Below are 24,513 nucleotides of genomic sequence, written 5' to 3' on the forward strand. Positions count from 1 at the left end.
CCAGCCCCTAAATTGATCCTTGTCTATCCTCTGCCAGGGCTCTGCCACTCGTGTGCCTGAAGAGCCTCAGTGTGGAGGCCAGTTCTGCTAGCCTTGGACATGCCTGTGTTGTATCACCGCCAGGTGATCAGGACTGGGAAGTACTCTGGGTCATTCTCTGCCTTGACCCTTACAAGCCCATGAACATGCCATGCCGGTGGTCCCCCAGGTACCTAGCTTAGAGTGCCCCCCTCCCCCAGCCCAGACTCCAACTCTGCAAGTCTCACATCTCAAGGTCAGTATGTTCAGCACAGAGCTCCCACTTCGGATCTCCCCCACTGGATCCATTTCCTGTGGATGTTACTATAAATCACCACAGTCTTGGTCACTCAAAACAATGCAAGGAGGCTTCAGAAATGGCTCAGAAGGTAAAGGTGCCTGCCACCAAGCCTGGTAATCTGAGTTGAATCCCCAGAACCCACATGATGGAAAAAGAGAGCTTACTCTTGCAAGTTGTCCTCTGACATCCCCCCACCTCCCACCCACCCCACCCCACAAACACACACACACACACACACACACACACACACACTTCAACCCCTAGCACTGAAAGGGGGAAAGCCCACAAGGCTATTCTCTAGCTGCTCTAAAGCATAAAGTAGGCACACTGGGCTCGTTGCTTCTGGGAGAGAAGCCACACTCTGCTCTCTGAGCTTCTAGGACTACCTGCTCTCCTTGCTTCAATCTAATCTTTTGCTTCCCAGCATCCTGACTCCTGTTGGTGGCAATGGCCATCCTTCTAATGAGACCTTCATGTTCACCAGTCCCACCCAGTCATCAGTGATGAATAACATCCTCTTAAGATCCTTAAACTGGCTGGGCAGTGGTCGTACATGCCTTTAATCTCAGCACAGAGACAGAAGCAGATGGATCTCTGAGTTCAAGGCCAGCCTGGTCTACAGAGAGAGTTCCAGGACAGCCAGGGCTATGCAGTGAAACCCTGTCTTGAACCCCCCCAACCCCCCCACAAAAAAGTTCCTTAAACTGAACCTTAAGGTACATATCTATGATACCAGCCCTCGAAAGGCTAAGGCAGGAGGGTTACAAGTTTCAGGCCAGCCTGGGCTACAAAGCAATAAATACATTGCTAAGATAGGGACCAGGCAATCAGAGGTAGGAGGGGATGTCTTTCACCATATATGTAGCATGGTTAGAGTGTGGTGGTTTGAAGGGAAATGTCCCCCACAGATTCAGACAGCTGAGTGTTCCGTGGCAGTTTGGGGAGCTTTGGGAGGAACCACCTTGCTCAAGGAAGTGCCTCATCGGAGATGGGCTCTGAGAGTTTAAAACCTCACCATTTCCTGTGTGCTTTCTCTGCTCTGTACTTCAGCTGAAGATGTGAGCTCTCAGCTTCCTGCTCCTGATGCCAAGCCTGCCACATGCTCCCATACCTCCCCACTAAGAGAGAGTCAGCCCTCTGGACCTGCCAGCCCAAATAATGTTCCTTCTGTAAGTTGCTTTGAGTCATAGTGTTTTTATCACAGCAATGGAAAAGTAACTGATACATCCAGCCTCTGAGGCTCACAGGACAAGGACATTTGTGGTTGGGAACTATTCAGTCTACCAAGTCCCAATCCCGGCAACCCCGCTGCTCCCTGCTTCTCCACTTCCTTTAGTGACACCTTTTGGTTTCTTGGGCTTTTGTCTCTAACACTTCACTACTGCCCACTCCACCCCCATTCCTATTCACCACACGCCTGTACTATTGTGGTACCTCTTCTCTGATTTCATGTCCACCCCGACATCTAAGATTCATTCTCCAGATCTTGGCAATATGTAAGTCAGAGTTTGAAAGTCCTCTCTCCCTCTGTGAACAGAATAAAACCCTACTGGACCTACACAGTCAGTCTCACTGCCCACGTCTCTGCCGATCTTCTACCTCTCTGCAAGGGCTTTTTCACTGGCTGTTACCTCTGCCTGAACACTTTTACTCCAAACCTTGAGGTACCTTTTTCTTTCCTGTCACTCATTCCAGTTCAATGCACCTGCTGTAGAGGCCTTTTCTGGTGGCTCTATGCCCAGGCCACCCCTAACATACTTCTTGTTGTTGTTGGGTTGTTTTTTGTTTTGTTTTGTTTTGTTTTGTTTTGTTTTGTTTTGTTTTTTTGGAGCTGAGGATCGAACCCAGGGCCTTGCGCTTACTAGGCAAGCACTCTACCAGTGAGCTAAATCCCCAACCCCTGTTTTTGTTATGTTTTGTTTTTCAAGACAGGGTTTCTCTGTGTAGCTTTGCTCCTTTCCTGGATCTCACTCTGTAGCCCAGGCTGGCCTCGAACTCACAAAGATCCGCCTGGCTCTGCCTCCTGAGTGCTGGGATTAAAGGCGTGTGCCACCACCGCTTGGCTTTTTTCTACTTCTTATCAAACACTATCTTTAGTTTTTTTATTCATTTTTCTACCTAGAATGACAACTCTCTGAGAAAAGGGCTCTCAGTACTCACTGTGAGAGCTCAGTAAACATTTATGAATGAATGAATGAATCCACCAAGACTTCACATTTGGAGGCTGGGCAAGTGGCTCAGTTGATAAAGAGCTTGCCTAGTATTCAGAAGGCCCTAGGTTTGTTCCCATTACTTCATAAATGTTTGACCACAGCACACACATGCCCACACTCATAAACACATCAATATAACTTTTTTTTTTTTTAAGAATTTTACTTCTTTTTTTTAAAGCTTTATTTATTTATTATGTATACAGCATGCAGGCCAGAAGAGGGCACCAGATCTCATTACATATGGTTGGGAAGCCACCATGTGGTTGCTGGAAATTGAACTCAGGACCTCTGGAAGAGCAGCCAGTGCTCTTAACCTCTGAGCCATCTCTCCAGCCCCCAATATAACTTTTTAATTAAAAAATAATAAAGTTGACCGGGCAGTGGTGGCACACGCCTGTAATCCCAGCACTCAGGAGGCAGAGCCAGGCAGATCTCTGTGAGTTTGAGGCCAGCCTGGGCTACCAAGTGAGTTCCAGGAAAGGCACAAATCTACACAAAGAAACCCTGTCTCGAAAAACTAAAATAAATAAAATAAATAAATAAAAATAAAGTTCAAGGCAGCCTAACATGCATGAGAAAGATCCTCTGTAAGAAATAACCCTTGGCCAGGCAGTGGTGGCACACACCTTTAATCCCAGCACTCAGGAGGCAGAGGCAGGTGGATCTCTCTGAGTTCAAGGCCAGCCTCAGCCACAGAGTAAGTTCCAAGGTAAGGCTACACAGAGAACCCCATCTTAGAAAACCGAGAGAGACAGAGACAGAGACATTGACAGAGATACAGAGACAGATGTAAATTCCAAACTTAAATTCCAAACTTAAGTCAGTCTCTTACCCTGAATTCTAACCTGGCCACCCACCTCACTTTTCTATTGTCCTATTAAAAAAATAAAATGAGTCTTTCTCTTCCTTCCTTCTTATCCCCTGAGACCAGACTGTCCCCTTCTCTGCCCTTCCCCCAATAAACCTCGGACTTGAAAATAAAATAAAATGAAAAATAAAAATAAAAACAAAACCACAAGTGACAGCAGCTGGGTTGAAAGCTTCGTGGTAATTAGGAGCACTGACTGCTCTTCCAGAAGACCTGGATTCAATTCCCAGCACGCACATGGTGGCTGGCATCTCCAATTCCAGGGATCCAACGTCCTCTTCCGGTCTTCAAGGTATTGCACACACGTGGTGTAGACATACATGCAGGCAAACACACACACATATCAAATAAAGTTTAAAAATCAATTATAATAGGGCCAGTGAGATAGCTCGTGGGTTAAGGCGCTTATCATGCAAGCTAGGAGACCTAAATTCCCTTCCTGGACCCATGTTCTATTCATCTCTACAGGTGCACCATGAGATGTGGGCGTGCATACACACACAATAATAAAAATTAAAATAACAATTGAATAAAAAAAGAAATAAAAAGGAAATGAAAAGACATGACAGCTCCTAGGTATGGTAAAGGAGAAAGTTCATTGTGGATATGTGGGAGAGCACAGCCAGAGGCAGAGACACGACCAGACTGAGCTGGGCCAAGTGAAAGAGGGCGAAGGGAGCGGAGAGAGAGGGGAACCAGGGGCAGCAGCCAAGAGGGCAAAGGCACAAAAGGGGAGGACAACCAATCAAGAGAATTGTGACCACAGTCAGGAAAAGAAGCTCCTTAAGAGGAAAGACCTCTTTAGAGGGTGTGAAGACTCCGTTTTAAAGAAACGGTGCTCTGAATACCCTAACAGGATTAAAAAGTGTATGCGCCTTTAAAAGGCGGGCTTTAAAAAAAAAGGAGGGGCGTGGCCACAAGAAAAGTAGCTTGTGTCTGAACCACGTGTTGAGCAGAAAAGTCCCGCCTTTTCTGCTTACGTCATCCAGCAAGATGGCGGCGCCCAGGGCGGTAGGTGACCGCGGGTCCTAGAGCCCTCGAACTGTAGTTCACTTTGCTTCTCCGTCCTCGAACCCTCGATCAGCCTGCGGGAACAGAGCGTCTCCTGCCGGGTCGGGGACCCTAGAGGGTCTCGAGCGGCGCTGGGCGGGGCTTGGTAGAGAAACCAAAGGATGAGAGCGGACGAGCCAGTTTGAGGAGTAGGACGGCTCATCCTGGGAGAGCCGCTAGAGTCGGACCTGGAATGGGATTGGGGGAGTGCAGAGTTAAGGATACTTTTGCGCGAAATTCCTAGAGAATTTAAGGATCTCGTAGTACCAGCATTTGGGATTGCAGAGGCAAGGGCATCATCGGGAGTTAATCCTTTTATGTATCGAGTTGGAGGCCAGGCAGGGCAACATAAAATCCTGTCGGTAAATAAATAAGTAAACCTTAATAGAAAATGGAAGGACACGGTGTGCAGGCAGGAACCAAGTAGTGAATATAGAGTTTTGAGGAAGAACCTGAGGGAAATTCATAGAACTTCCAATAGTCGTTAAATTGGAGAATGTAGTTAGTGGTAGAGTGCTTTTTGATACTCATTGTTTTGGGTTCCATCCCCAGCACTACCTCTAAAAGTGAAGGTTACGTGGACGAGATGGAGGGGCGGCAAAGAAATTAGTCATTCAGCAAGACCCTAGGGAGAGCTGTTTAGAACTTGGGCTGGGGAAATGGTTCATTGTTGAAGCACATGCCCTTGATGCACGAGAAGAGCCGTGCATGGCGGCCCACTTGTAATCCCAGCACTCTGGAGGTGGAGAAAATTGATTCCTCTAAATACATAAATTTAGAGAGAGAAAGAAGAGCAACTGAGGAAGAACCTGGCTTCGACTCTGGCCTCCCTACACAGGCACATTAGTGCATGGAAATCCACACATTTGAATAGACTACACATGAATGCATACTGCATACATATGTCCTGCCCCCACCCCAAAGTGAATTGATGGGAAATTAAGGTATTATGGAGTTTTTTAGGGAGGGTAAGGATTTGAGGGGAAATTAGAAGATCTTGAGAAAACCAAGACTGGTTGCACTAAGGAAAGAATTTATGGTTGGTTAAATGGAAGAATTTGGAGAAATGTTTGGACTCCCAAAGGTAAGAATTGAGGAAGTGGACATGCTGGGGATTGACCGAAGTGCCTTGTGCATATTAAATAGGGACTCTAGCCCTGAGCTACATCCCCAAATTGGGGGATTTTGCCAGAAGGGTTTCAGAAGACTCAGGAAGCACAGGGATGAGATTAAAGGTCATGTTGTAAGACTTGGGGGCCGAATCAACCTCCAGGCTCACTCCCAGCCCTTTCCCTCTCCCCTTCTCCAGTTCCTGCGCCTGGGTGCCCGAGAATGGAATGGGAGAGCCAAGGGCATCCATAGCAGGAGTGAGTCGGTGACCCCAGACAGCAATCAGAAAAGACGAACGCTGTTACAGTTCCTCTCAGACCACTTCCATGACATCCAGGCTCTGAGAGAGTATCTGCTCCAGAAGCAGGTGTCAAAAGTGAACCGGAAGAATCGGTGAGAACCTGTGGCTGGCAAGATCCCAGGGAGACCTGCTGGCCAGACCTCCCAGCCAGAGCCCCAGCTCCTCCTGCTCTAGTCAGTCCCCAGTCAGGCTGTGGCTTCCACTGCTAGCATTACCAACTCACATCTTCATCTCTGCCCATTCCTTCTTTGAGACTCTACTTATATAGGCTCTCCACCACCAGCACTGCTTAGAGGTTAAGCTGGCTTCTCAGACATATGTGGCTAAAACACAAATCTCTCACATCTCCCTTTTAAAAGAAATCGTACTCTCAAGCCATCGCCATCTAAAGAATGCCATTGGCCATCTGGTTGCTAAGGGTGAATTTGAAGGCATCTTCTCTGTCTTCTCTCTGCCTTCACAGCTAGTCTATCAGTTGCTAGAGGATTCTCAGTGTCAGTTCCCATCACTCCACTGTGTGTGGCCTGCTGTGATACCTTTCATTTTAAGATTAGTGTCTTGGTCACTGTTCAGTTGCTGTGAGAAGATACCATGGCCAAGGCCGCTTTTAAAATAAAGCATTTAAATGGGGGATTGCTTACAATTTCAGAGGGTTAGCCCATGACCATCATGATGGGAGCATGGCAGCAGGCTGGCATGACACTGGCACAGTAGCTGAGATCTACAAGTTGCAAGCCCAGAGAGAGAGCATGAGTCTGGGCCTGGCATGAGATTATGAAACCTCAAAAGCCCACCCCCAATAACATACTTCTTCCAAGAAGGCCACACCTCCTAATCCTTTCCAAATAGTTCCACCAACTGGGGACCAAGCATTCAGACATATGCACCTATGGGGGCCATTCTTATTCAGACCACCATGGTTATCACCTTCATTCCCTGGAGCTGGAGCCAGGTGGTTGTGAGCCACTGGATGTGGGGGTAGTGGGAATCCAGCTGAATACTCGGCAAGAGCAGCAAGTGCCCTCAACTGACCCGAGCCATCGCCAGCCTCATTTTTTGTTTTGTTTTGTTATTGAGGGAGGCTCTCACAGCTCAGCCTGGCTGGCCTTGAGCCCTGATCCTCCTGCTTCTATCTCCTATGTATGCCACACCTGGCCGAGAAGTGGTCTTTAACATCTGCCCTACCTGAGTCTCCACTGTCAGGCTGCCCCAATTGATCTTCATTTCAGAACTGGTACTCTGCGATTTGCAGTTACTTCTTGCTTTGTTATCTCTGCCAGGTGGTTTAACAGAGGCCGAGACAGTTGTGTGCGCTGTCCATTGTGATCCCAGGACACAGCACTGAATAGGCACTCAGGTTTGCAGTGAGGCTAGTCAGTATTTACCTGCTGCCCTGTAGTCTGCCCCTCACAGAACTGGCACACAGTGAGAGGCCCCAGGCTTCACCTTTGCTCTCATTTTCTCCACAGATCCTTCACTAACATCCAGGAGAAATATGGCCCATATGTCACAGGTGCCCTCTTCATCCTGAAGCAGGGAGGCGCAGTGAAGTATGACAGCTGTCATGACAGAGTGTGGGAGGGTGGAGCATCTCTGCTGTAGTAACCGTGTGTTAAGGGGGACTTGTTCGTGGACTTCAGTTTGTCATTTATAAAAGAAAAGAGGTGGTATGCAGAGCTGAGGAGAAGGCTCCGCTGGGAAAGTGCTTGTTATGTATACATGAGGACGTGAGTCCAGCACCCCTATAAAAGTCAGGCGTGGCGGGGTACACCTTAATCCCAGTGCTGAGGGGGTAAGACAGGTCCATCCCTGAGGCTCTCTGGCTGGCCAGGCAGCCTAGCCTGACTGGCAAGCTCTAGGTGAGCAATTCTATCTCAAAACATATGGAGGAAAAGCAACTGATGGCGACGCCCAATATCAACCACCAGCTTACATGCATGTACACTTGTACACATGCACAAAAACATACAAATACATACACACAAATAAATTTTAAATTAACAGCCAGCCCTTTAATCCCAGCATGTGAGGGCAGAAGCAGGTGGTTTTCTGAGTTCTAGGCCAGAGAGTTTTAAGACTCTCTCTTAAAAAAATAATAATTAAGAATTACATACATCTGGGCATGGTGGCACACAGCTTTAATCCCAGCACTTGAGAGGCAGAGGCAGAGGGAGTTTGAGGATAGCCAGAGCTACCTAGTGTGACCCTGTCTCAAACACAGCATCAGTGAATGAATGATGTGTGGTATTGCTAATACAGGGTTTGCTTTGAAGACTGGGATTTCAGAATAAACGGCTGTCATGAGGCATAACATCTCAGAGCTCAGTCACACCAGGCAGCTGGGTGATGTGCAGAGCCTTGATCCCAGCTACTCTTGGGTTCAGAGTCAGCCTGGGCTACACAGCAAAACCCTACCTCAAAAGTGTTTTTCTGCTTGGTGTGGTGTCAGACTCCTCTAACCCCAACTCTGGGGAGACAGAGGAGGGTGGATCGAGTATCTCCTAGCCAGGCATGGTGGCACATGCTTTATATCCCAGCATTGGAGGCTGAAGCAGAAGAGTTAGAAATTGTAGGCCAGCCTGGACCCTGCCTTTAAAAAAAAAAAAAAACAAAAAAACTTTCTTTATCCTTTCTCTCTTTTTAAAATATATATATATATATTTTTAACATTTACTCGTTTAGTATATGGGGTGTGCATTTGCCACTGTGTGTGGCATTCAGAGGACAACTTGACAGAGTTAGTTCTCTTCCACCATGGGGCCCAGAGGGTTAACTGGTTCTTGCCCTTGACAGCAGGCAGCTTTATCCACTAAGCCATCTCTCATCAGCTCCCTGGATATTTTGTTTTGTTTTGTTCTTTCTGGAAAAATACGCAGTTTCTATAGGCTTTATCTACTCCTACCTTGTTTGAGCTCTTCTGCCAACTCCTTAGGATCCGATGTGTGTCTGAAAACAGCCACCAGCAAGGACTCATGAATGTAGCTCTTTCAGAGAGAGAGAGGGAGAGAATGTGCGCATGCGTGCACATGCATGTGAGGGGGTTTGGCAGGGTCTCACTCTGCAGCCCAGGCTGGCTCTGAATTCCCAATGCTCCTGTCTCAGCCTCTCGAATGCTGGGCTTCCAGACATGCAGCCACCTCAGTTCTTGGCTCTGATGTTGAGCAGTATCTGGGGCTTCTAGTGTCCTGTGTAAAGGAATGATAAGGGTGTCGACCTGCTACCACTGCCAGGGTGACCACACACAGGAAGCCAGGCAGTGCCACTCGCCCTAGTCTTTTTTTTTTTTTTTTTTTTTTAATGAGCTGAGGATCTAACCCAGGGCCTTGTGCTTACTAGACAAACGCTCTACCACTGAGCTAAATCCCCAACCCCCTATTCTTTATTCTAGGTTTCAGGACAAGGAGTGGATCCGGCCAAATGACTGTGGCCATTTTTCTGCTGAGCTCCTGAAGTTCCAGGAGGTACCTGTGGAGGCTGTGGATGCCAGTGGCTGTGCCATCAACTACCAGGGCATGAGTAACCTTTGTAAGTAGGCCAGAGTGGGTGGATTTCCCTTCAGTGTTGGGCTCCAAAAAGGCCCCTGATGCCACCTGCCTCTCATCCATCAGTGCCCCTGAAGGAGCTGCGGTGTCTGTCGCTGCAGCGCTGCCCCAACGTGGATGACTGGTGCCTCAGCCGCCTCTACCTACTGGCTAACTCCCTGCAGGAGCTCTCGCTGGCCGGATGCCCCCAAGTCTCAGAACGGGGCCTTGCCTGCCTCCACCACCTCCAGTAAGATCTCTGCTCAGCCTGGCCCTGTGCCAGCAGAGCTGGAAGGGGATCCTGGGTGCTACTAGCCATCTGCCTCCTTGTCACCATCTAGTAGTAGGTGAGCACAGCTGAGCATTCTGTGTCTTTAGAAGAAAGAAGTGACTCATGGGTTTGCTTCCTTTATGTGTGGATGGAAAATCAGTGGTAGTCACACTATTGCAGGAGAATAGAAGCCAGAGAAATATTTAAAGTCAGCAATAAATTTCACATATTTAGATAGCTATAAAGTTTTACTGGAGGGCTAGGGGTGTGGTTCCTTGGTAGAGTACCTGCCTAGAATCCCCCAGTGAGGGGCTGGGGTGTGGCTCAGTGGTAGAGCCCCTGCCTAGAATCCCCCAGTGAGGGGCTGAGGGTGTGGCTCAGTGGTGGAGCCCCTGCCTAGAATCCCCCAGTGAGGGACTGGGGTGTGGTCAGTGGTAGAGCCCCTGCCTAGAATCCCTCAGTGAGGGGCTGGGGTGTGGCTCAGTGGTAGAGCCCCTGCCTAGACTCCCCCAGTGAGGGGCTGGGGATATGGCAGAGCTAGTGTTTGCTTAGATTGTACCAGTAAGGGGCCAGGGGTGTGGGTCAGCAATAGAATGTGTGAAGCCCTGGGTTCCATCCTTAGCATGTGCACATGCACACACACAGAATAAAAAGAGAAACTATCTGTTGAAAATAGGGTCAGAACCCACCCTCCACACACACACACACACACACACACACACACACACGTCTCACATCTGTCCTTCTCACCTCTTCAGGAACCTCCGAAGGCTGGACATCTCAGACCTCCCTGCTGTGTCCCACCCAGGCCTCATTCAGATCCTGGTAGAAGAGATGTTGCCCCATTGTGAGGTCCTTGGTGCTGACTGGGCCCAGGGCCTGAAGCTGGAGCCAAACCAGCGGCCTCAGGACACATGTAGCCCAGTCTCTCCCTAGCCTGTAGCCCCACTCTTGCGGGATCTTGTGAGGCTCTGTGGAGTGTGGTGTCTTCTCACTCTGGCTTCCAATGGGGTTCATTCAACAGGAACACTGGCATATAAGAAGGCTAAGTCAGGGTTGTGACTGGTGTTTGCCTACAGCTGGCACACAGCTGTCGCCATGGCAGACAGCCCTCCATGCACAGCTGCTCACACCTCCACGGTTTCTCGTTATCCCTCTTTGTCAAGAACATTCCCCCAGACTGTCCACATGCATGTCCCCAGCAACTGTGGCTGACATGAGAGACTGCTGGCCCTTTACAGTGGTTGGTTGTTCCTTGTGCAGGGTTGGTCAGCACTACAGGTGGCCAGCATGCTTGGCCCACATTCATTAAAGGCCAGCAGCACCCCGAGCCCCATGGCATCACCCATTGATGTACTGACTTGTCAAATGTGAGGTTTCCCTGCTCTGTGAAAATGTGAGCTGAGCAGCTGGGAAAATGTTCTCTTCAGCTGGCACAACAGACTTGGTCAGTAGAGGGCGCTGGAGATAACCCAAAGGGATGGCCAGGCCTGCATGGAGTTTAAAGTGGTTCTCCAGCTCCCAGATTGCTGGGTGGTTGGCACCCCTGTCGTCTGTGAATGACTCCTGGTATCCATGTTACCAGTGACTGTCACGACTAACACACCATGCAAGTGTATGATTCTTTATATTAAACTTCCCTGTACACATTACCCTGTGGCATTTCCTCCCAACTGGATCCAGATGGTACTGGATGCATAGTCCTGGAGATGAAGATTCAAAATGGGAGGGCTGGGACTTTGGACATGAGCATAGCAGTAAGCTCCTTGCTAGGGGAAAAAAAAAAGAAAGAGAGAGAGAGATGCCAGAGATCCTGGCATGCAGGGCATCCCAGATGACCTGTGGGTGGATGCCAACAAGCTGCCAACTGCAGCATGTGCCTGTGGCTACTGTGCTGACAGCTGTAGCCACAAGGATAGTTTGGGTGCTGGGATTTTGGGGAACACACTTGAGTGCTCAAAGGTGTGTGTGTGTGTGTGTGTGTGTGTGTGTGTGTAGCCAGTCTGAGAACTCAAGAACTCCATGATAGCCCCAGAAGTTCATTCTTAGAATAGGGTTGGACTCAATAGTCACCAGAACTTGACCCTTGCCCCTGACCACTTCAAGGCTCTTTTGCCAATACCAAGGAGCCAGCAGAACCATCCAGTGATGACTTCATCTGGGCCCTGGCTTTGAAAGGAGTGCCCACTATTCTTTAAAGATTTATTTTGTAGCTGGAGTTATCTTCAGTCCCCCTGGGCCTGCAGCCACTCAGACCCAAGTAAACACTCAGACGCTTGTATTATTTAAACTGTTTGGCCTAATGGGTCAGGCTTCTTGCTATCTAGTTCTTGTATCTTAAATTAACCCATTTCTATTCATCTGTAAGTTGCCATGTGGCTCGTGGCTTACCGGTACTTTACACCTTGCTTCTCATGGCAGGGCTGGCAGCGTCCTGACTCAGCCTTCCACTTCCCAGAATTCTTCCCTTTGTCCCGCCTATACTTCTTGCCTGGCTACTGGCCAATCAGTACTTTATTAACCAATCAGAGCAACACATTCACAGCATACAGAAAGGCATCCCCCGTGTTATTTATTTATTTTTATGTGCATAGAAGTAAGTGCATGTGTGTGCAGTGCCCCAGTAGCCAGGAGAGGGCACTGGATTCTCTGGAGTTGGAATTACAGGTAGTTGTGAGCTCCGGTGTGGGTGCTGGGAATTGAGCCTGGGTCCTCTGCAAGAGCAACAGTTGCTCTTAACTGCTGAGCCATCCCTCCAGCCCCATGTGTCCCTTATTCATAAGACTTCAGAAAGCACTCGGGAGGCAGAAGACAGGCAAATCAGACCTGTCTACATAGCAAGTTCCAGGCCGGCCATAGCTACAGTGTAAGACCCTATCTCAAAAATAATTAAAAAGAGAGACTCAAGAGAGTCCTCTACTGCTAACAAAGTCATAAACCCTATGATCAAATCCACTTGCTTCAGAGGGAGGGGGGCCTACTAGGCACCTACTGATAAGAATAAGATACCACCTGGGGTAACATCGCTCAGTGGCAGCATACACAAGGCCCTAGGTTCAACACTCAGTATTTCCCCAAAACCAACATCCCTGTACTAGGGAAGCTGGAGCTAGAGTATTACAAGAAATACAAAACAAGATGGTTAGAAAGAAAAGGCAAGTAAGGGCCGTGTAGTTAAGAACACTGACTGCTCTTGCAAAGGACCCAGGTTTGGCTCCCAGCACCCACAGGGCAGTTCACAACTGTCTATAACCCCAGTTCAAGGGGATCTGATGCCCTCTTCTGGTCTCCACAGGCATCAGGCATGCAACTGATGCACAGCCATATTATGCAGGCAAGACACCCATGTAGTTAGAGTTTTCCTGCCTGGCCCAGTCAGGACAAATCTCTCTTACCCGCCAGTCCCACAGTCGCTCAGACCCAACCAAGAAAGCACACAGAAACTTACATTGTTTAGAAACTGTATGGCCATGGCAGGCTTCTTGTTATCTACTTCTTCTATCTTAAATTAACCCATTTCTGTTAATCTATACTTTGCCACATGGCTTGTGGCTTACCAGTTGCTTTTCATGGTGGCAGCTGGCGGTGTCTCTCTCCAGTCTTCTACTTCCCAGAATTCTCTTCTCTCTTGTCCCGCCTATACTTCCTGCCTGGCCACTGGCCAATCAGAACTTTATTTACACAAAGCGATATCCACAGCACACCCATATAAGAAAGAAAAAGAGGGGTTGGGGATTTAGCTCAGTGGTAGAGTGCTTGCCTAGCAAGTACAAGGCCCTGGGTTTGGTCCTCAGCTCTAAAGAAAAAAAAAAGAAGAAAAAGAAAAAGATAATTTGAAATTTGTATAAGAAACCTGAAAGTGTGTAGAGTATATGGTGAGGATACTTGGGCCAAATCTGCAGAACAGGTGTGCTCTTCAGATCTAATGAGTTATCCTGTGCTACAGAGATGGTCTGGCTAGCTGGTTGCTGACTGGAACATGGACCCAACAGTACCCTACAGTTAATAAAGCTGAGAAATTAGAAATTGCCTGGCTTGACAGGGGAGCAGATAATGAAAACACCCTGAACTATGGTCCTCAAAAGTAATCAGCCACTGCCCCTTCATTACTCAGTCCTTTGTTCTTGTTAATCACGGCTTTCTATTTGAGCCCTCCTGGTTCCAACAGCTGGGTGGCTCCTCCTGGTTGGACCCAGGCTGCACTCGGCAACCAGCACTGCTTTCTTCCCTGGAGACTATGAGGCCCAGGGAGGAGGATGCCACAGTCACAGAGCCTCAGTGCCCTGGAGGGAGATGAGCCAGGGCAGCTGAGGCCTTAACAGGCCTCTCCCACGGCCCTGGGCTGGGGTGGGCTTGGCCTTGCCTGGCTCCTGGCTATCTTCCCCACTCTAGCTCTTGCTTATTCCATTAGCACTCACCATTTCCTCCCCACTGTTTTCCTCCATCTGTTCCCACGGGCTCCATTACTCAAACTTGGAGGGAGGAAATCAGGGTTGGACAGATAACAGACTCCGGCTCTGGTACACTGGGTTCCTGTTATATCTGTACAGTCCTCCAAACCAGGTAGGCTTGCAAGGGCTTGGGGTTGGGGAGCAGGCTTCATCCCCCTGTACGTCCCCGGAGATCTGAGAAGGCCCCAGCTGCTGGCCTCCCCAGCTGCTGGCACAGCTTCAACAGCAGAGGCCCTAGGGCAGGGATGTAAACACAGGCAGAAACCCTCCTGCCCCAGGGGTGGGGCGTAAAGCCCACGGCATCACGGGGCGGGGCGCCTCCCGTCTGGATGGAGGTGGTAGGCTAGTAGTGCACAAGTTGGAGTCGGTGCACACCCCTAGCTGGGGGTTCTCATGCACCTCACTTGACCATCTTGTATTGCTCTCCTTGCTCACCCCCTCTCCCTAGTCCGTCCTTTCTTCCCTGGGTCCTCCGGGGCTCCTGGACTCTTCTCTGGTTAGTTAGGCTCTGTTCTGACCCCTGCCACCTGTCTTTCTCTCTCCTGCCTTACCCTTTCTCTGTTCGGCTAGTTGCCTGCCAAGGTCTCTCAGGGTTTCTCTACTGGACGTCCCTCCACCCCCTCGCGGCCCCTGCAAACATCCCCTCCCCCAACCACGCACGCAGCAGTCACGACGCCTCCTGGCGGTGGCCTCGAACCAGCCCCTTGGCTTCTCTTCTCTTTCCTCTTTGGGACCTAGACTGTCCCTGGATCACTCTAACCACCTGGCTTGGATCTCCCCTTCCCTGGAATTCTCCCCTAGGCCATCGCAGAATCCGGGTCCGCAGCACTGGCCATACCTACATCTTTCCCGAGGTCTCACTGGAAAGCCAGCCCTAACTCGCCAGGGCGCGCGTCTCCCGGTCTCCCCTTCCCGGCCCCGCCCCGACTCCTCCCAGCCCCTGGGGCCCTCCCGCCTCCTCCCCCTCCTGTCCGCCCCTCCAGACTCCAGCGCAGGCTGGGCCGGCAGCTTGAGGACGCACAGCTGCGAGCAGGGAGTTCGGGCAAGGCTTGACCCGAGGACTCCCCTAGAACTGGCGGAAGCCGAACCCAGAGGTACCCGGGGCCCCGGGCCCTTGGGTGGGGTTACTGGAGGAGGTAGGTAGGTTTCCAAGAAGGTAAAAGGGGTTTCCCCGGGGCGCTGGGACTTATGGGGAGACAGAAGAGTGGAGGGAAAGGGGTAGGGATGGCGTTGAAGCGATACTACATATAGATCAACACCTTGACTCCAGGAAAGGGCAAGAATAGGATGCGGATGGGGGCTCACTCTAGGAGCATGTGACAGTTCGGTACTGCGGGCCAGGCTGTCTAGGGTCAGGGTCTCAGACGCCATTACCAGTTGTCGGGGACTGGGTAAACCCCAGGATGCTTGTCTGGGTTCAGCTGGGCCCTCTTTGGAGGGTCGCCCTGCACCCTAAAGACCTCTGTGGCTCCTTTGATTCTTGCAGCCCCACTGGTGGCCTTTTCCCTGGGCCGGGTCATGCGTTGCCGCAAGTGCCAGCTCTGCCTGTCAGCACTGCTCACACTCCTGGGCCTCAAAGTATACATCGAGTGGACATCCGAGTCCTGGCTTAACAAGGCTGAACCCCGGGGTACCCTGCTCAGTCCCACACCACCCAGCACTGAGCCCACTCTGCCCATCAACCTCTCAGCACGCCTGGGTCAGACTGGCCCACTGTCCTTTGCTTACTGGAACCAGCAGCAGCGGCATCTGAGAGTCCTGCCCAGTACAGACTGCCAGACTTGGGGGACTATTGCTGCCTCGGAGATCTTGGACTTCTTTATGTACCCCCAGGACCTTCAGCGCTTCTTGCTATCAGCAGCCTGTAGGAGCTTCCCACTATGGCTGCCTGCAGGGGGAGGCAACCCAGTGGCCAGCTGCTCTAATAAGGATGTCCCCTACCTGCTCCTGGCTGTCAAGTCAGAACCAGGACACTTTGCAGCACGCCAGGCTGTGAGAGAGACCTGGGGCAGTGCAGTCGCTGGGACCCGGTTGCTCTTCCTGCTGGGGTCCCCATTAGGAATGGGGGGTCCTGACCTAAGATCACTGGTGACATGGGAGAGCCAGCACTATGGTGACCTGCTGCTCTGGGACTTCCTGGATGTTCCCTACAACCGGACACTCAAAGACCTGCTGCTGCTGACCTGGCTGAGCCACCACTGCCCCGACGTGAGTTTTGTCCTGCAGGTGCAGGATGATGCCTTTGTGCATATCCCTGCCCTGCTGGAGCACCTACAAGCACTGCCACCCACCTGGGCCCACAGCCTCTACCTGGGGGAGGTCTTCACGCAGGCCAAGCCGCTCCGCAAGCCTGGAGGACCCTTCTATGTGCCGAAGACCTTCTTTGAAGGTGACTACCCAGCCTACGCAAGTGGAGGTGGCTATGTCATCTCAGGACGCCTGGCGCCCTGGCTGCTGCAGGCAGCAACCCGTGTGGTACCTTTCCCCTTTGATGACGTCTACACTGGCTTCTGCTTCCGTGCCCTGGGCTTAGTGCCCCGTGCCCATCCAGGGTTCCTCACAGCCTGGCCAGCAGACCGCACCAGGGACCCCTGCAAAATACGAGGCCTGCTGTTGGTGCATCCAGTCAGCCCGCAGGACACCATTAGGCTCTGGAAACACCTGTGGGGCCCAGAGCTCCAGTGCTGAGCCTGAGACAAGCTAGGTGGGGGTGCTGAGCCATCTTGTGCCCCTGCTCAACCCTCCCTAGTCAGGAACTGGGTAGCAGACAAGGTGGTGGACTGTGCCCATTCTTTCTCATTTTGAAAACTATGTTCTCCCTACTCTGAGGCCAGGAGTTATTTTTTCATATGTGGGACCCCTGCAGGGAAGGCAGATGCTGTTGTACCCTAACCTTCACACTGGGTACTCCCTGGACACTTTGCTGGACAGCAGGCTTATACAGGCCTGTGGGAGAGTTCTGGAGGGCCCAGGTGCCAAAGCTGCCTTGCAGTTTGGCAAAGTTTATAGATGTAGGTATCTCTAAGCCTTTAGCTTTTCTGCCTAAAGCCAGGCTACCCACAAAGGCTGGTGTGGTGGTCTAGGCTATCTCCAAAGGCTGGTGTGGTGGTCTACTCCTATAACCCCAGGACTCAGAGGCTAGAGCGGGAAGATCACAAATTCCAGGCCAACCTGGGCTACACAGTGAGATCTGTCACAAAAACATAGCAACCCCCGCACAAACCAAATCAGCCATGCTGGCCTCTCCCCTCCCCTCCATAGGCCCCCTCACATACATACCCCAGCCCCCAAACTTGAGGAGACAGAGACCAGGGGAAGCAGAAGGTCAAAGGCAGGGCCACGGTTTATTCACTCTACTGACCAGCTCGTACTCTGGGCAAGATCCAGGGCCACCTGCCCAGGGGGTCTTGCCTGGCCTGGATCCCACCCCTAAAAGGCACTGTAACAGGTGAAGGGGGTGATGGGGCCTCAGTAATAGCTGCAAACGTTGTGCCCCAGTGAAGTAGCCTGGAGGAGCAGGAGTGGGGAGTGGGAGCCACCCCACAACTGTCTGCAGTGCCACCCTGGCCACTGAGCATGTTAGCAGCACTGACTAGGGGAGGGCAGCATCCTGCCAGCACCCCTGCTCCACTCAGAGCAGGACACCTCAGGGTGGCTAGGGCCTCACTTGTCAAAGTGGTCCAGGGGATAGTGCTCCCCATAGGTCTGCAGATGTCGTGCCAGTGACTCCTGCTGCCTGCGGAGCTGGGCGGGCATCTCCTGGTACACGTCGGAGAAGAGCAGGTTTGGGTTGGGCTTTAGCTTCCGCTCAGCCTGTTCAAAGGCCTCCATCACCTGGGAGACACGGGGGGTAAGAAGTGGCTATCCCCTTCCCCTCTCCCATGGTCCAGCCTCTCCCCTCTGAGGCCTCAGCCTGGGATTAGCCAACACTCCAGATGCCCAGCTCTGGCCTGCAGGGGACCTGGCACTGTATTGAGCAGCTCTACAATGGAGGGAACAGGAATAGAGGATTGGGGCACAGAGAAGGGAAGGACTCCTCCTCAGGACGATGCAGTCAGGGTCCAGCCAGTACCCACAGTGCAGCCTGAGGCCGAGCAGCCTGCCCTTAGCGCACAAAGGATGGACACTAGCTCCAGCCACAGCCCAGGTGTGGTACTCCCACTTCACATACCCCGGGAACTTAGAGATGAGGACACTGGCAGATGACCTTGCCCTGGGTTCCACTCTGAAGGTTCACTGAGGCCATATGGTCCAGGCAGCTTAGTTCCAGGGGCCACTTATGGGAACTAGTTTGCCTGGGTCAATGCAAGCACCCAGGTCTTGCACTCCCATCCTCCCAGAGTTCTCCCTGTGCAGGAGCCAGTGAAGCACATGCCCTGGGACTCCAAGGGGCCCTCACCTTCTTCCGTGACTGCTTCCTCCAGGCCTTCTCCTGCTCCTCATCCCACCAACCCTGGCTCAGCAGATACAGCCTCAGCCTGGAGATTGGGTGGTCCTGTTTGTCCCAGTAATTGACCTCGTCCACTGAACGGTATGCTGAGCTGTCATCACTGGTGCTGTGGTGCCCAATCCTGCTCAGAGGAGATGTGGATCAGCTGGTAGTAGGGCAGAGTAATGATGTAAAGCAAGGGGAATACAGTGGATGCAGTACGGGTGACAAGGCTGTGTTTGGGGGCACGGGCAAAGGGATGGTCAGAGTGTGGGTTACAGTGATGGAAGTGAGACAGACACCTGTAGGTCATGGCCTCAATGAGGAAGGGTTGGTTCTCAGCCACAGCCCGCCGCCGGGCCTCCTTAGTGGCGTTGTACACTGCAAACACATCGTTGCCGTCCACGCGGATTGACAGGATACCATACCCAGGGCCCCGAGCCGCTGCAGGGACAGAGAGGGTACCGGTTAGGCTTCAGAAGGAGAAGGGAACGAGGAGAGTGAAGCGTGCTCATGTGCTGCCTCCGGTGCCCCTTCTCTGCCAGACAGCATGGGGAGAGAACGGGGAGGAGAGCTGGTGGGGGCAGGGTCCTTACCAATGCCGTCCCCACGGTACTGCTCGGACGTTGGTGTGGAGATGGCATAGCCATTGTTCCGGCAGAAGAAGATGATAGGACACTCCAGGGTGGCAGCAAAGTTGAAGCCGGCATGCGCATCGCCTTCACTGGCTGCCCCCTCACCAAAGTAACAGATCACAATCCGGTTGGTATTGGCCCGCTTAGCAGCATAGGCTGCCCCCACCGCTGCATGGAAAGAGGGCATACACAGCTCCAGGCTTGGGAAAGTTGTCACCAGGTACCGAGGGCCTGCCCACCATAGCCTTCTCCCTCTCTGCTGACCAGAGTGCCCTCCTTCCATCTGCACCCTCCCAGACTCCTGTCTACCAGGTTTACATCTACACCACCTTCAAAGGACAGCCAGGTCTGGGCCTTTCCCACCAGGGTCGAGCCACCAGCAGTAACCCTAATTACTGAGTAGCCCACTGCCCCTTAATCTGTCATCCAAAGCACAGCCAAGAGATCTTACAGTATGAGTCTGGCAGACTCCTTCCTAACTCTGGGCTCTCAGGCCACTGTGGGCCAAAGTCCCTGCAATAGGCAAAGGCTACTGGGCCCCACCTGCTCTGTATGCCCCGCCCCACCCCACCCCGCAACCCTTAGTCCCCTGGGTCTGGTCATAATTAAATACATGACTGCCTCATAGAGCCCACACAGCTTCCTTCCACACTGCTTCTCGTCTGTTGTTAATTACCCATGATGCCTCTTACACTGCCCCCAACAAACACTGCTCTGCCCTGGCTTTCCTATTACCTACATGAAGCACTCTTCATGGTACTGCCTCTTCACTCTTTCCGACAAGTCTCCCCCAACCCAACATCAGTATCGACAGGGCTGACATTTGTCTCTCTTGTTCAGAAAGCCTAGGGTGACACCTGGCACATGGTGGCCATTCCATATATCTGCTGACTGAGGGACTCCAGGGCACCATAATGGAAGTCCCTCAGCTCCTAGAGAGCTCTGCCACACACCTCTGTCCCAGGAGGCCTGCAGACTCACAAGCCACAATGCTACTGTGACATACACTTCCCATCAGACTCTGGGTACAGGGGGCCACAAGAGAGCCAATCCTTGGTTTGTGTGTTGTGTGGGCACAGGTCCAGCATCCTGGCAGTCTCTGTAGTATGCCAGGGGCCTCAGGGCACCTACAGAATGCTCTGGGGAGTCTACCTGGCTCTGAGAACCAAGGCTAACAGGGGCAGGGTAGAACTTGCAATCACTAGAACTCATGAGTAAGTTCCTGCCCTCCTTCCTACCACAAGACCCTAGTAAGTCACTTCCTTCTTCAACTTCAACTTCCTGTTCTTTGCACAGCTGTAGCAATCCATTTACCCCTCAGCAACTAACAGTCATTAGACAATCTGAGTATGGCAATGAGGCAGTTCCTGGTCCTGCTGGCTCGGAGAGGAGGAGGATCAAAAGGAACAGCAGGAGTCTGGGAAGCCCAGTGTGGCTGTGATGCCTCAGGCTGCTAGATGAGATGGGACACCATGGGCCTCCTCTGAGAGGTCCCTTGAAAGCCCTATACACAGGTGAGGCTCTAATAGCAGCACCCAACAGTAGGCTGGAGAAGGCCTGGGCCCATACACGGAGGTGTGTCATAGGTTTGGCATGCATGAGGCACATGTCCTCACCCTGAGGGATCTGCGTGGCCAGTGGAGAGGAGATGGTGACGAAGTGGCGCTCCTTGCAGCCATAGTGAACGGGCATCTGGCGCCCCTTGCCTGGGTCATTCACGTTGCCGTAGCACTGGGCCATGAACAGTTCCAGAGGGTAGTCCCGGTACATGAGCACACCTGGCAGGAGGAGGCAGCTGTGAGCCTGGTAAGCAGTGCACTGGAGGAGTGTCAGACCCAGCCTGTGGGCAACCTGCACCGGCCCCTTCCTCCCAACACCTTCCTACCTAGACCAACACAGAGGTCAGTGTGGTAGGGCAGGCCTGTGAGCCCAGCACTCAAAGGCTAAGGCAGGAGGAATGTAAGCTGGAGGTTGGCCTGGGCTGTGTAGCAAGATGATGTCTTGAATTAAACAAATAAACAATAACTAAGAACCAGATTATAGCAGGTAGGCAAACTCAGGGGCTCACAAGGACAGGCAGGTGCCACCCATATGGCCTATCCCAGGAGAGACTTACGTTTGGCCCAGATAATTCCTCTTGGTAACTGTCAGTAAGAGGTGATTGATTCAACACGTTAGCATCCCCCTAAGCTCGTCTTTGAATGGGTATAACTGAATTTTGCATATGATAGGGCTGCAGTGCACAGAAAATGGCAGATAAGGTCTTTCCTTTTTTTGTTGTGTTTTGTTTTTTGAGACAGGGTTTCTCTGTGAAGCCCTGCCTGTCCTAGAACTTGCTCTGTACACCACGCTGGCCTCTAACTCACAGAGATCGCCTGCCTCTGCCTCCTGAGTGCTGGGATTAAAGGTGTGTGCCACCACCACCACCCAGCTCCAGGTCTTTTTTGTAAGACCCTGGTTTCGGCCTTCTGAGCACATGGTCAGTGGGAAAAGAACCATCAGATCATCCTACTTGTGGCTTTAAAAAAATTATTTGGAGCCAGGCAGTGAGTTCTCTGTGAGTTCGAGGTCAGCCTGGTCTACAGAGCAAGATCCAGAATAGGCGCAAAGCTATACAAAGAAACCCTGTCTCGAAAAACCAAAAACAAAACAAAACTAATTCACTGAGTCCTTATGTGCTACCCTTCTGCTCACAGATACAGGGCACCATCCACTGGCACATGGATCACAACACTTGGGGGAGTGGTCCCCTTCCTTCTTTTTTACAGTGCTGGCCAGGGAACCCACCTCAGGCAGGCATGCCAGCAGATACATATTCTACCACTGACACAGCCCCAGCCTAAGACTTTTTTCCCAATGAAAATGGTGAGATTTATTTCTTGAACTAATGCACCTCCTTTAAGTACAGGCCACCAAGTCACACATGCACAGACAGGAAAAGCCTGACTAGTCACAGAAATAAAATCTTTTTTTCAATGAAAGTCCTGCTGAACCCCAGACCACCATCAAAGGGACCCTGTCTGCTAAGTCAGAGGACTGGAGGTATGGAGGTTTGAAAGAAAATGACCCCCAAAAGGGAGTGGCACTATTAGAAGGCGTGGCTTTGTTGGAGCAAGTGTGGCCTTGCTGGAGGAAGTATGTCACTGTGGAGGTGGGCTTTGAGGTCTCCTATCTGCTCGAACCATGCTCAGTGTCTCAGTCCACTTCCTACTGTCTACATATCAAGATATAGCTAGCAGCATGTCTGTCTGTGCTGCCAAACTCCCACCATGATGACAATGGACTAAACATCTGAACTGTAAGTCAGCCCAATTCAATGTTCTCCTTTATAAGAGTTGCTGTGGTCATGGTGTCTCTTCACAGCAACAGAAACCCTAAGACAGAGGGGTCTGTGATTGCTTCAGGACAAGCTGGGACTCCTTCAACATCACTGAAATGGACCCCAACTACCTTGGGGCAACACTGTGGGACATGATGTCCTATGGTCCCCCAGGGCCTGAGCTCACACAGGAGCATCTTCCTGACACCCTGTGGTCCCTAGAGCCTCAATTCATACAGAGGCAACTGTCAGTTGTCTGGTACTGACCTTTCCCAACCCTTTACTACAGAGTTGTTCTTCATATGAAAAGTTAATGGGGCTGGGTGTGGTGGCTCACTGCCACTTGGGAGGCAGAGGCAGGCAGAGCTCTGTGAGTTCAAGGCCAGCCTGGTCTACAGAGATAGTTCCAGACCAGCCATGGCTACATAAGTGAGACTTTGTCTCAAAACAAAAGAAAGTGGGATCACATGACAAGCAGCTTGTTTTTCTTGATACTGGTCATACTATGTAGCCCTAGTTGTCCTGGAACTCACTATGTAGATCAGGCTAGCTTCGCAAAGATCTGCCTGCCTCCACCTCCCAAGTGCTGTGATTAAACATGTGTGCCACCATACCCAGCTGATCTGAACTTTCTATGTAAGCCAGGCTGGCCTTAAATTTGTGGCAATCCTCCAGCCTCTGCTTCCTTGTGGTGAAATTATAAGTGTGCACTACTCTCCCCGGCTTTTTTGAGAGTGGCTATGTAGCCCAGGTTAGCCTTGAAGTGGGGATCCTCTTGCTTCTGCTTTCTCATGTGCCATCATGCCTGGTCTTTGAGGTCATCTGTCACGTCTTTGAATGGGCACTATAAACTTGCAAATGTCTGGCTACACTACATCAACAATTATGTAGGAGTAACTATGGCAGAGGAAGTGGGCCTTGAGACTGGCCCAGGGACCTACAAGACATAGGCGCTGGGCTTCTACATGACAATCACAGAAGGCATGAGAAGAGGGTATTCATATAGGCTTAGGTGGGGCTCAGTGGTAAAGTGCCTGCCTGGTATGTATGAGGCCCTAGGCTCCATCTTCATCGCCACCAAACACAAACAAAACCTACAGTTTTGGCTGCACACAGCACCCAGGTGAATCTGACCTGCACCAGGCACTGCAGGTCCTATGGGACCTACTGCTTTGCCTGCTGCTGCTTCCTAGTCCTGACCAACACCGCTCCCTGTCACCACCCCAGTTGGGAATGTCTCATATGGTCATGGGATGGCAGCCAAGGAGACAAACAGACAAGGCTGTCACTGGGTCAGACTTCAGTGAAGACAACTCACTAGGTCCCACCCCTTGGGAGGCAAATGGCCCTGGGAACTCACTCAGTCCCTGCAGCTTTCTTGCCTGGCTTTCAACGATTAACAAGGACAACTGCCTCATTGGCTGGGAAAAGGACCTCCACAAGTCACGCAATCCAGGCCAGCCCTGGCTCCAGAGTGCCCACAATCTGCTGCAAGGGGACAAGACAAAGCTCCAATGTGTCCTTGGCCTCCCAGAAACCAGAGAGAGCCACCTGCTGCTCTGAGTCCTCTCTTCTCCCCATATCATATTATGGGGTCTGCTGTTTTTAAGGACAGATTCTTGCTATGTAGTCCAGATGGGCATCAAACTTGCTGTCTTCCTGCCTCAGCTTCCTGAGGACTGGGATTTCAAGCACATGCTACCATGCCAGGCTCCTCCCCCTCCCAGTGAGAAGCAGCTCAACACAACAGGTGAGCCATGAAGCAGGAGATGGGTGGCCTCACTCCTCTCCCTGCATTGCTGCCTCCACACGCACGAGAACTTACAGGTCCCCAGTGCCTTTGAAACCCGGTTTCCTTGCTCACGATGCCAAGCCTCAACCATCACAGGCTGTATGTCCTAACCCAGTACAAGAAGGGCTGGTACTGTAGGGGCGGGTCCAGCTACAGACTGAATGCCTGACTTATCAGAGGAGGCCTCTGGACAGTCATCCTTGCCTACCACACTTCTGAAAAGCTGTCCCTGGG

The 24,513-nt window shown here is 51.5% G+C and overlaps 3 protein-coding genes across 9 annotated transcripts in view; 2 read left to right on the top strand and 1 right to left on the bottom strand.

The window, feature by feature from the left end:
- Nucleotides 1-4,375: 4,375 nt before the first annotated feature.
- Dmac2 (distal membrane arm assembly complex 2) lies at nucleotides 4,376-11,305 on the top strand. 6 transcript variants are annotated; one of them, XM_036176335.1, is made up of 6 exons: nucleotides 4,376-4,411; nucleotides 5,760-5,953; nucleotides 7,331-7,411; nucleotides 9,250-9,386; nucleotides 9,470-9,632; nucleotides 10,412-11,305. In XM_036176335.1, exons 1-6 carry the CDS (start codon nucleotides 4,394-4,396, stop codon nucleotides 10,587-10,589), a joined length of 771 nt encoding a protein of 256 aa, XP_036032228.1. In that variant the 5' UTR covers nucleotides 4,376-4,393; the 3' UTR covers nucleotides 10,590-11,305. The 6 variants fall into 6 exon arrangements, 4 of the variants coding, with proteins under 4 accessions (XP_036032228.1, XP_036032242.1, XP_036032237.1 ...); XM_036176327.1 differs by lacking the exon at nucleotides 4,376-4,411 and adding an exon at nucleotides 5,218-5,534; XR_004943902.1 differs by lacking the exon at nucleotides 7,331-7,411 and having other exon boundaries at nucleotides 9,470-9,729; nucleotides 10,412-10,473.
- A 2,140-nt stretch (nucleotides 11,306-13,445) lies between these two features.
- B3gnt8 (UDP-GlcNAc:betaGal beta-1,3-N-acetylglucosaminyltransferase 8) lies at nucleotides 13,446-16,932 on the top strand. 2 transcript variants are annotated; one of them, XM_036195256.1, is made up of 2 exons: nucleotides 13,446-15,198; nucleotides 15,591-16,932. In XM_036195256.1, exon 2 carries the CDS (start codon nucleotides 15,623-15,625, stop codon nucleotides 16,790-16,792), a length of 1,170 nt encoding a protein of 389 aa, XP_036051149.1. In that variant the 5' UTR covers nucleotides 13,446-15,198; nucleotides 15,591-15,622; the 3' UTR covers nucleotides 16,793-16,932. The 2 variants fall into 2 exon arrangements, with proteins under 2 accessions (XP_036051149.1, XP_036051144.1); XM_036195251.1 differs by having other exon boundaries at nucleotides 14,640-15,240.
- Nucleotides 16,933-17,429: 497 nt separating this feature from the next.
- Bckdha (branched chain keto acid dehydrogenase E1 subunit alpha) overlaps nucleotides 17,430-24,513 on the bottom strand; it is a 28,480-nt gene continuing 21,396 nt past the window's right edge. Inside the window, exons 5-9 of the mRNA XM_036186020.1 lie at nucleotides 20,785-20,946; nucleotides 19,130-19,336; nucleotides 18,836-18,977; nucleotides 18,504-18,675; nucleotides 17,430-17,938 (exon numbers count right to left, since the gene is read on the bottom strand). Coding sequence (XP_036041913.1) covers nucleotides 17,768-17,938; nucleotides 18,504-18,675; nucleotides 18,836-18,977; nucleotides 19,130-19,336; nucleotides 20,785-20,946 — 854 coding nt within the window. The 3' untranslated portion in view covers nucleotides 17,430-17,767. The remainder of the gene's footprint in view (nucleotides 17,939-18,503; nucleotides 18,676-18,835; nucleotides 18,978-19,129; nucleotides 19,337-20,784; nucleotides 20,947-24,513) is intronic.

Source organism: Onychomys torridus, chromosome 1 (genome assembly GCF_903995425.1).
Source record: "Onychomys torridus chromosome 1, mOncTor1.1, whole genome shotgun sequence".
NCBI lineage: Eukaryota > Metazoa > Chordata > Mammalia > Rodentia > Cricetidae > Onychomys > Onychomys torridus.